The 11,608-nt window shown below is 33.9% G+C and overlaps 1 protein-coding gene across 3 annotated transcripts; it reads right to left on the bottom strand.

Annotated features, from left to right (window-relative positions):
* Window positions 1-680: 680 nt before the first annotated feature.
* Window positions 681-8,914, bottom strand: LOC114367749 (AT-rich interactive domain-containing protein 4-like). Of its 3 annotated transcripts, none has more exons than XM_028324941.1 (16): window positions 8,808-8,914; window positions 7,953-8,093; window positions 7,642-7,833; window positions 7,498-7,551; window positions 6,937-7,025; window positions 6,304-6,577; window positions 6,129-6,185; window positions 5,388-5,419; window positions 5,004-5,139; window positions 4,724-4,897; window positions 3,663-4,229; window positions 3,357-3,494; window positions 3,177-3,275; window positions 2,020-2,120; window positions 1,828-1,918; window positions 681-1,089 (listed from the first exon to the last, which is right to left on the bottom strand). In XM_028324941.1, the coding sequence occupies exons 1-16, from the start codon at window positions 8,883-8,885 to the stop codon at window positions 994-996; spliced, it is 2,319 nt and encodes a 772-aa protein (XP_028180742.1). In that variant the 5' UTR covers window positions 8,886-8,914; the 3' UTR covers window positions 681-993. The 3 variants fall into 3 exon arrangements, with proteins under 3 accessions (XP_028180742.1, XP_028180743.1, XP_028180744.1); XM_028324942.1 differs by having other exon boundaries at window positions 693-1,089; window positions 6,304-6,568; XM_028324943.1 differs by lacking the exon at window positions 8,808-8,914 and having other exon boundaries at window positions 693-1,089; window positions 7,953-8,795.
* Between the last annotated feature and the right edge of the window lie 2,694 nt (window positions 8,915-11,608).

Genomic DNA, 11,608 nt, shown 5'->3' on the forward strand with positions numbered 1-11,608 from the left:
TATAATAAAAATAAATAGTATATCACTAAGATATTTATGGTTTATCTTTTTTATTTATCATTAAAATAATTTCTTACTTTTTTGAGTTTGAAGATTTTTTTATTTTTTTTTTCAAGACTTAAAGAGGTGATAATTTTTTATGACCCCACCCAATAATTAACCCAATTCAATACAATTCAAATTGCAAAAGAAAAAAAAAGTAAACCCAAACCAATTAAATTATTAATTGGATTGATTTGAAAAACATAAAAATCAACCTAACCCGAGCTACTTACACTCCTAAATAGAACTAGGTCCTAGCTGTTTTTTCTTCCAACTGATAAAAAATATTAATGAAAATATAAATATTTCCAAACTGTAACAAAAACATTTATAATAAAAGAAATTGACAAATGGACATCTCGCAAGGATGAGTTTGATAAGAAAGAAAAATAAAATAAGTTTATACATAAGTTAAAAATAAGCTTTTGAAAAAACTATGATAGAATTTCTACAAATTAACTTTGTATGAGTTAATTTTAACTTATAAAAAAAGTTAATTTCATTTTTTTTTCTTATTTTCGGTTCCTATAAATGTTTCTTGAGAAGTTTATCTGAAGGGGGCTCTAGTGTCATTAAAGTCATACTCAAGAAGCATGCAAATGTTGAAGAAATAATAATAATAATAATAATAATAATAATAATAATAATAATAATAATAATAATAATAATAATAATGATAATTGCAATGAATACCTATGACAAGACGACACCCATTTTGTACTAGGTATGAGTACCTTTGACAAAATAAAATAGGCAAGTTTGAGATGTGAGGTGACCATAGCATGTCAAAACTCTACAGCTTTAACATAAGTGAAACAATTACAGTCCTTAGAAACCTACCCTTACCAATTGAGACAAGGGTCCAAGCACAATGGATGTGTAAATAAATCTATCTAGCACTTGCAATGTACATTTTGCTCTGGGCCAGCAATGTTTGACCTGTGTTAGTTGTTAAAAACCATTTGCAGTTTTTTGGGATTTTTTGCTGAATTTTAACGCACTGCAGCGGGGACAAACGTACTCCAGCCCATCGGTTTTAGCATAGTCCTGCCATTCGTTATATAGCGGTCAAAAAATAATTATAAAGTTTGCATCTCATGTTTCATTTAATTACAATCTATGGCTATGCACAAATTATCTGCATATGATGAATGAGTATGACACTGGATACAATCTGGGAAATGGATATCAATTTTTTCTTTACTTGTTTGAGTTGTTTCCATTTATCAGATGTGATTATTCTTTAATTAAGAAATGCTAACAACACACTCTCTTTCAAACATACTCTAATATTGGCTAAAATTTATTGAGAATCTCAAAATCACAAGACTCATTAAATAGGTAATGGGATTCTCAGTAAATTTCAACTAATAATTGTATAATAGAATGTGTTACTGGCACTTCTTTTCTCAGTTTCATCTGGAAAAAACAAAGACAGTAGCTGATATTAATGCATCAAACATAAAGCCACAAGCAAGATTCAAACTGCAACCATTTGTTGCAACTTGACCTGGTATTGTTAATGTACATAGAAAAAATCCAACCAAGCCAAAACTTACTATCTTCATGCTTAAAAAATAGAACCTGCTTCCTTGCAATTTAATAACCCACCCAAAGGAACAACAAAAACAACCACATCACATAAAAGACTAACCTACATCAATCTGCATGTTTCAAATTGTGCAGAGTCCAAAAAATTAAAAGAAAATTTTCTCTCTTTGAAGGACTTTTACTAATCAAGCAAAGGTTAACCAGACATTCACTTAAGTCAAAATTTAGTAATACCTTAAATGCTCCAAGTCCCTGCCGCCTATCACAGCCAAAATGAGCCCATTCACCACATATGCCGCAGTTCACCCAGTCACCTGCTGCGCTACTGTTGCCCCCAACATGAAAGGTAAATAATAGTCAATAAGACAAAACTTGACCACCCCCGCATTATAATAGATATAAAGACCAGAGAAGAGAGACAGAGACCTGTGACACATCAAGCAGCACTCTCCATCTACGTCATCATGAGATAATTCATATTCTAAGAGATAAGTTTCATAATGTCTTTTGAGTGTATTGCCAACACCCTGATAGAAAAAGGAAATTATCAATGTCTCCAAGAATGCATAGAATATGGATCTCAAACATTATTCTGAAATTCCAAAGCTGAGAAAGTAGTACATGCGCAAAGCAAGTATTTGCAAAACACAACTAAAAGGGAAATGTTATATCCCATTTATTCATAAAGCTCTATAGACTTCACATAATATTGTTCACAAGGTAATTTCCTTTTTTTTTTCACTTTATAAAACTGAAAAATATGCAATTCAAATATTACTCTGATGCAAAACGCAGGAGTCACATAATACTATTTTGGCTTAATTTCCCTACCAAAAGCTGATAATGGATCATGCAACTTGCATTGTACATGATTACAGGACAATGAGTATTTGGTTCCTTAGATACACCAAATCAAAGTCGGCATCTGCAAAGAGAGCCTAATACTTATAAAGGCACTCACTAGGGCATTACTACATCAATTGAATTTCATTTTTCAGGGATCACTGGATTCTCAAAGATAAAATACAGCCAGGAAACCAACTTTTGTCATCTTGCCAATGGAAAAAAATTAGTAAAATTAACACAATAGAAAAAATAAAGCAGCTCCAGCTGTCCAGCATGGAAAAATTACAGAGTTCCCCACAAGGAATGGGAGAACATTAATGCAAAAGGCAGAATAGGAGACGGAAATGTGAGAATATGAACACAAAATCCTAATACTTGAGAAATCAAGTGAAAAAGCGGTGCATACAATGCAGTAGTTGCCTAAATGTTTTTTAAAGAATGTAGTGTATACCACAGTTGTCAACTAAGATAAACAACTGAATGCTTCATATGAGCAAAATGTACTACATTAGGAGCATCCATCTCAACAAAAAGTGCAAGATGCCTGATAAGGAAAGGATTACTATTCATTCCTATAGAATTCAAAGAATATGAACACCTAGCAAGAGGAGACTGATCTATACTTTAGTAAAATTGTAGGCCAATTTTATGAAAATGATCTCAGCCAATACATATGGATATAATGCATGGAAATGTCATGATGAAGGAAAGACAAAAAAAAAGATCAGAATCCATACTGTCATTCTATTTGTCATAGTGTGATTGCGCATCTTTGAGAAAACTTGCCCTTTCCAATTGATACCATTTCCAACATGAAAGCCTCCTCTTGAAACCACCTGAAATGCTTAAGTGTCTTAGTTACAGATTTTACTTTTTACACTACTATGCAGTATGCAGTATGTATACAAATCTCCTACCTCCCTATACAAGTTGAACAGGTCAAGGCGTTTCGCATTCAAAATGGCATCTGGGAACTCAGCAAGTCCACCAGGCGGAATTAGACGATTATGCCCCCGAAGTATCAAAAACTGCATTACATCCCTCAAGAATTCCTCCTGCAAGAAAATGTATCAGGGAGAAACAAAAAGAGAAACTTAGATTTAGATTCGACATAAAATGCATTGATAATTAGATAATACAATATTTGACACGGGGTTAGGGTCAAACAGGGCATGAAATCAATGGAAGTGGTGAAGGTTAACAATAGAAAATGTGTAAATCACCTCAGAGCAAGCTCGTATTGGAGCTCTGTCACAACCATGCTTTTTCATAGGTAGTGGATTCAAAGAAATAATCTGGTGAGCTTGAAATGAGTTCGACACAGATTTCCTATTTGTAACTGAAGTAGGGCCTGAAACATTATGCTTAATAGGAGCAAGTGGTAGATTTGATTTTCCATGATCTCCATCATATCTTGTACCCTCAGACAATCCAGAAAAGGGGAGAATCTTGTGTCTATTAGAGTGAGGGATTGGCCTCATAGAAGCAAGATTAAATTTCTGTCTATGACTGCCAATGGCTTCAACTCCCCGGCCACTATCATTAATAGACTTTGAACTAGAGCATGGTTCAGATCTTTTTCGACTGGTTGATGGAGGCTTCAGCCAACTTGGAATACCAGAGAAAACATGATCGTTGGGACAGTTTTCTTTCTCCTGCCTAGTACAAAAGAAAAGAAGGCGTTCGGCATCATCTTTATTAAACGATGCAACTGGCAATCCCTGAATACTAGCAATTCCCAACATAACAAGGCTGCGGTATGACAAATTGGGTGCAAGCTGTCTCAGAACCTATGCACAAATATCAAAAACCATTAATCAAAAGATGATAAGGTTTCATTGTTCAAAAAGAAAAAAGGAACTAACAAGGGTCATGTCATTACAGCTTGAAATTGCTAAAAGATCAAGCCAATACAATGTGGATGCTATTTTCATATGTTCTGTCACTTCCGTGAAAAACAGAACAATTGGAAAAATAACAAAGTAACAAACTACTGTTATAGGCCTAACAATTGGACTAAAATACATAAATCTGTCAAGTGGAAAATATAACGGCAAGCAGAAGTCACAAATATCTTTAGCTACCCAAAAGCAGTCCCAATTACACTCTTTAAAGTCCAAATGTTTCTAAGTAACCAAATGATCATCTAAACATACTGAAGCAAAAGCCTCCATCTAGATCCCTTCACTGATTAAAAAATTTAAATAGTAATTTCTAAGATCCATTAAATTATATTTTAGAAAGCTATAACCGAAAGAAGAAACCTAGAAAAACAACAATTAACCTGTGAAGCCCATGCAGGAACTTGCATACAAACTTCAAACACACTAGATCCACAGGCTACTGAGGCTGATCTTCGAGGCTCAGAGGAAGGTGCTTTACTTTGTTCATGATTAGGAAATGCTTGGACAAGTTGACTCTTCTCAATCAGCTCTTTTTTAATATGATTCTCCAAAAGCTGAGGATATACCCAAAAAAAGGAGAAAAAAAGTGATAGGTAAGTAAAATAGTTTAAAAGATCATATGTGTAAGAAGTCAAACACTGGCAGCAAATTCACCCATGCCTGATCATTAAAACAAGTGTCTGCACTACCAGACACCAAAAGTGATATATGAGCAGAACTACATGTTGATATATCACAACGCATAGTCACTACACCACGTGAGAATGTTCCTGCCTGGAGAGGTGGCGGTGTTGCACTATAAAATATACAACAGGAAAAGAAATTAATAAACAGAATAAGATGCTAATAAAAGACAAAAAACAAATAAAAATAAACCCCATAATAGTTCCAAACTAAACGATCAATACTCCTAAAAATAATTATATGGGTGGATGTGTTTGACAGTCTAATAAAGCCCCAGTCAAGAAAGTATACTTTCCACTGAATGCTAAAAGAAAACAGAACACATGCACCAACTCTCAGAAGTCAGAACCATCAAAATACCTTGTCCTGTTGTGAAGTTTGCATCCGCGTATCTGCAAAAAATCAAGAATGGAAAAGGAGGAATATACATGAGTAATAAAAAAAAATCTATCAAAAACTTACAGTTACTAAATTGTAATAAACCCCCATTCTAGTCCCTGAGATTGTAAATGTCTATCATTTTAGTCCTAGACTTCACATATCCTAATTTTAGTTCCTAACTTGGAAAAAATTCATTCATTTTAGTCTTTTTCCACTGTCATTTGCACCAAAAAAGAATGATGCTTTGCAAGCTAAGGGACTAAAGTAATGAACTTAGGAAATACCATTGCATCTTTTGGCACGTACACTTGGTATCTTGATTTTGGATGAAGGTTATTTTCGGTTTGTTAATGGTGAAACCTGATCCTATGTAAGAACAAGAATGGTGGTTGATATGTTCTGAACTAATCTATGAATATGCCTTAAGTATTATATAGAATTTAATGTCTAAACAAGGTGAAAAATTGTCATATGACTTAAACTATTTTCTTCAACATGACAGTATCAATTACATGCCAGATAAAACTATTCAATACAACACTTCTGTAGGGAAAGCATGCAGAATTTCATCACAACTTACCCTATAGTAATTACTATAAATTGTTTGAAGGGCCACATATTGAAATTTTGTACAGAAAAAATAAAAAGGAATGATCTAGCACCCAGAAAGCAATAGCAGATAAACCAAGAAATCAAAGCAAACACATGCAACAAACTTACTTCTGCAAATAGAAGAGCATTGAGTCCATCCTCTAATGACCCCAACAAGCAAGCATCCTTTTGAAGAAGAGAGTAAAAGAAATGGAATCAGTTTATAACAGGTTGGTCACATGGGAAGAACTATTAGCAATAACAAACATCATGAAAATGAAGTAACTAAGCTATCCAGGCCTACCAATGTGCAGGGAACTCCACAAATAAGAAATCTCATGTTCACATCATCGTCATATATCTTTACAGCAGAAATTGTCTCCGGTGAATCTTCTTCCTCTTCCTTCATGTCTGCTACACATGGACTGACATCAATGTTGGGAGGAACCCCAAGAATTTGTGGCCCGAGCTTTCCAGCACCCTTATGGCAGTTAGAAGGTAAGACATTGTTGTGTATACAGTATAGTCTAAAAGATGCCAGAGCTAGCTGGAAAGCATCCCATGTATGGCTGGATGTACTACAAATGCATAATATCAACAATCAGAAACATAATATTATATGATACAGACATGTTACAGTGATTAAACAAGTAAGCTCTAACCAATACCATAGTAAATAATAAATAATAAATAAATAAACAAAAGAAAACTGTGTCCAATTGTTGGAACTTGCCAAATTGCAAATTACATAGACCAAAATACTGAATTTCTAAAACATTCTCTGGTCACTGTCTCATTGCTTCATTGAAAGAAGCCAAAGTTAGTCAATGGGAAGTGTGGTGACTGTCATTTATTGCTATCATTGAAAAAACAGAAGCACAACCAGGGATTGTTGATATACGTAAAACATGACAACCAAGATGATAGATGACTATACCTCTGTGCCACAGAGAATAAAGAATGTCGAAAATGTGAAGCTGCATACTTTGAAAAATCGTTTTTCCAATAGATAGTGTATGGAACTCCCTGCAAAACAAAAAAAACCTTAATTTAATTATTTTTCACATGTAAAGGAACATAAAAACCAATAATATATTGGAGTGTCACATCTTTAAAGTTCTCATTAGGCCATCTAGTTTAAACCATATTTACCAGGTTCGCAATACTCTCTGGTGGTGCTGGTATAGGTACACGGTACATGACCTTACAAACTATTGATAAGTGGGAGTATACATAGTTGGTAGGTATGCTGTTTAAGCTTGCAGTATGTTCTAAAATATTAATTAATTGATGCATTATTAACAATAAGCTAATTTGGGAGTACAGGTACCCTGAATTGGGATGCAATTACCAATTTGCAGTTCATAGGGATAACTAGTGAATTATGTAAATATGGTTTAACCACCACTTCATTAATTACTTTAAACCAGCACACCTTTGTTTCCATATCTAATCTAATTTAAAATCAAAATTCTAGATAGCCTGCTATCAACCTGACCTTACTACGAAGTGCCTCTGCCAATTTTTCTCCCTTTGGAGTTTCCAAATAAACCTGCAACAACATCATGGAATAGGGTGGTCATCAAACATTACATTATCTGCATCAAACAACCACGAACAAAATCATACGCACAACACTCACAGTATTAGGTAATTTGGAAGAAAACAATCCACACAATGCTTCTGGGACAGACAAGTCAAAATCTTCCCATCCAAGAGGCCCAATTTCTCCCCTATCTTCTAGCTGCTGACCTTGCAGGTAAACAAAATCCGGCTGCAGTTGTTCAAGAGCTAGACCGAGTTCATCAGCCGTAGGTTCGATCAATACCTTGACCTGAATTCACACACAAGGTTAAAATTCCACTTCAGATATTTAAAAAGAAAAAAAACTCAAAGCCAACAATTAACAGAAAACAAAACAAAATTTTACACCAATGGAAACTCAGTGGTCACCTCAAGACGACCAGAGGAAGAAAGTTCTGGAAAGGGATAAGGAAATTGATCCTCAGAAGCATTACCCTGCTTCTGCTTTTGCTTAATGTCACGTGATTTACCACTCAGGACAGCAAGGAGACTACAATGTCTTGACACACCCTGAGAATGGAACATCATGTGTAACCAAACTCCTCCAAATAATATATCAGAAGGAAAAAAAAAAGACACCACCACCACCACTTGTCACAACTAACAGCACACTACAACAATAGCTTCTTCTTCTACTCTCCCCACCCCAATGCCTCTAAGGACTCTCCAAGATGAAAAATCAAACCCAGAAAAGAAGATAGGAATCAAAGTTTCAGCCTTTGTCCCTCAAGAATTGGGAACAACACAACACAACTCTGAAATTGAAGAAAAGGGAACGACCCAGATCAAGGTGAGGCGAGAATCAGCGACCCAATTGGTCAAAAACCCGAACTTGGCGAAGAAATCAGAAGAAAAATCCACGCCCCCAAATCGAATCAATATTCACAAAGTCAAAGAAAGAAAGCAAATTGGGGAACCCTATCGTATGACCAACATTAGAACAAAAAAAAACCTCTATCATCTACCAAACCAAAAGCCCGTTTATAAATTGAAATAATAATAATAATAAACCAAAAAGTATTTAATTGGAGAAGAAAAAAAATTGTAAATCAAAATCAAAGACCTTTTTGTGTCTCGGCACAGTCCCAAACTCGATTGGGACAGTCAAAGTAAACCAATAACTGAAACAAATACAATAATATTACAAATTACAATTACAATACAAACATTAAATTCGCACCCTTTATGTACGATCATGATTAGATATGATTAGATTAGATTAACCTTTTGATACAATAAAACCCAAAGGAAATAGAATAAGGGGGTGAGGGAAAATGATAAAAGATTTATTGTTGTTGTCATTATAAAATAAAAGGAACAGGAAATGGTTTTCACACATGATTCGATAACTTTTGAAAACGTAGGACGATAGGGATGACGATGCCAACGGCATCATTATCATAGGGATATTATAAATTTTACTCATACCAACAGGATTTGCAACTTGGGTTTCTTTTCTTTTATAAGCTTTGGTTCAAAGAACTGAATTACGTTACACGCACACGTTCTTAAAAAAAAAAAAAAAAAAATCCGGTGCTTTCTTCTTAATTCGTTTTTCTCTTTCTCTGGGTGCTTCTTTCTATCTCATGATTATTTCTCAGCTTAATGTTTATTCTCGTAGTATAGGTTGGTACTTTGATGTGGACACGACAAACCAAAAAGTACAAGGAAATTCTAATCTTTGAGGACAAAATAGAGAAAAAGAAAGGTAATTTGGTTGATGAGTTGATAGAGAAGCATAACTAATCTAAAAGATTATTACTGAAAAGATTTTAGAAATGGTTGAAACAACTTGCAGTTAAAATAGTTGGTTGATGTTGAACGAACTTGTACTGGGCGCAGCTGTACTTGTACAATTCTTCTTCTACTAGTATTTAATGTTTTTAAAACAGTTTTGTATTAAATTAATTACTTTTGTAAAAGTTTAAAAATTGTTGAAAGAAATCGAATAAATCTAATGCATATTTAAAAAAGAAAAAATTGGTCATTGTATTTGTTTCATGTCAATGTCAAGAAGACGAAAACAAAAGGTAGATTTTGTGTTAAAACTTTTTGAAAACAATGGGAAAAAGCTGAATTATAATTGAAAAAAAATGTTATTTATTGAGTGTAAAATAATTATTAAAAATATTTTATTTATTAAACCACAACTCTCACTCAATTATTTATATAAATGGACAGGGGAGAGATAATAAATACAAAATAATTATATTCCTTCACCATTGATAATTATGGTTATGTTCATTTGTTGATAACAATTGAAAATTTTATTATTTTCAACGTTTAAAAATGATTGATGTTTAAATTTTTTTCACAAATTAAGAACAAGTGTTGGCTATGGTAAGGGAAGTTGAACATATCATCCCTCATGGGCATTTCTTTTACAATAGTTAAGATTTGGACATTTTGAAATTAATGATAAAGTTTTTGCTTTTTCTTTTTATTGGTTTCTCTTCTTTTTTTTTTTCTTTTCTTTCCTGGTTTACCGTTTCATTTTCTTCTCTTTTCACCCACAACCATCCTCATTACTTCACCACTCTACTATAACCAACCATAACCTATTATTCCTCACTCCATTCTTCACACACCTAAATCAAAAAATTGAATATTTTTCCCATACCTTAACCCCAACATGATCAGTTCACCCCCGACAACAACAGATGTTTTCTGCTTCCAATTTGTGGTCGCACCCTGGCAACATTGGGATGCCTCTAAATGCAGGTTCCATATCTGAAACTTCAAGAAATAAAAAGAAACAAAGGAACAAAGTCAGAGGGGAACAACAACATTTCAAAGGTTGTTGGATAATGCTACATCAAAAAAGGAAAAAGAAATGAAAGTGTGGTTGGGGCTTGGGTTGTGGGGTTTGTTGCTTTATGTGTCCTATAAAATACGAGATGTACATGTTGTTGGCACCTATTAGAGATGTTGTGAGCGCACCTAATTAGCTTTTACTCTCATAATTGTCTGTGCCTACTTAAAAAATTGCAGAAGTTTAGGGATCCAATTCGAAAACGTTGAAGGACCTAATTGAAAATTTGATAAAAATATAAGAACATAATTATTTTTTTTATGGATATAAACAATAATTGTTAAAAACACTTAACTTATAAAATCACAACTCTCACTCACTTCTTGATATAAATGGATAGGGAAGAGACACTAAATGTAATTTATATTCATTCACCATTAATAATTGTGATTATGTTGATTTACGCATATTAAGAGTGATAATAATTAAGTTACTTATTGAAACAATTTTACTAAAATACTACTACTCTCCATAAATGCATTATTTGTAAATATTTGATGATTAATGGTTCTAACCGATGTGGTAACCACAACAAACTTCGATAGGCGCTTACCATTTGCTCGTCAGTGAAAGTCTCTACCAGCCAATCCTTCATGCTTACCTCACTAATCATTGACAATCTTTCATACCCTAGCAATGTCGCAACAATGGTCTTGAGCAAAGGAGATAACTCTGGAAGCACTAGTGTCACCAAATCCATCAGTTCATTCCTCAACAGCACAATTTGTTAAGAATTAATTACTCAACTTTTGCCTTTGGTGAATGTTTCAAAACTCGATGAAGGTGTACGCAATGGTGCAAATGAACTACTAGAGTTTTTCCGACATTGTATGTATTTAAGAGATTTGGTACATCGGGCAGTGCTCAGCAACGCAATGCTACATTTTGAGTATTTACATCATTTGCTCACTTGTTATTTGTTTTTTCAAGCTCTGCAATGTATTTTGGCCTCTGGCACCCAATAAGGGTAAAAGTTCAATAACCTTTGCCAAAAGGTCAATATTTAACCATTTTCTTAGAATCCTATAAGAAAGGTTCAAATCCTTTTAAAAGGAAATTCTACATGATTGTTTTAGCCAACACATATGTTGTTTCCTTTTAGGTTGACCCCACAAATCCTCAAGGAGCTTGAAAATTATTGTAGCTAATTTAGGGAGTAATATGGTCTTCTTTTGTCCCTTCAAACTCCTATGAGATGGGTTGTCACCTGAAA

This window comes from Glycine soja, chromosome 9 (assembly GCF_004193775.1).
Source record: "Glycine soja cultivar W05 chromosome 9, ASM419377v2, whole genome shotgun sequence".
Classification (NCBI taxonomy): Eukaryota; Viridiplantae; Streptophyta; class Magnoliopsida; order Fabales; family Fabaceae; genus Glycine; species Glycine soja.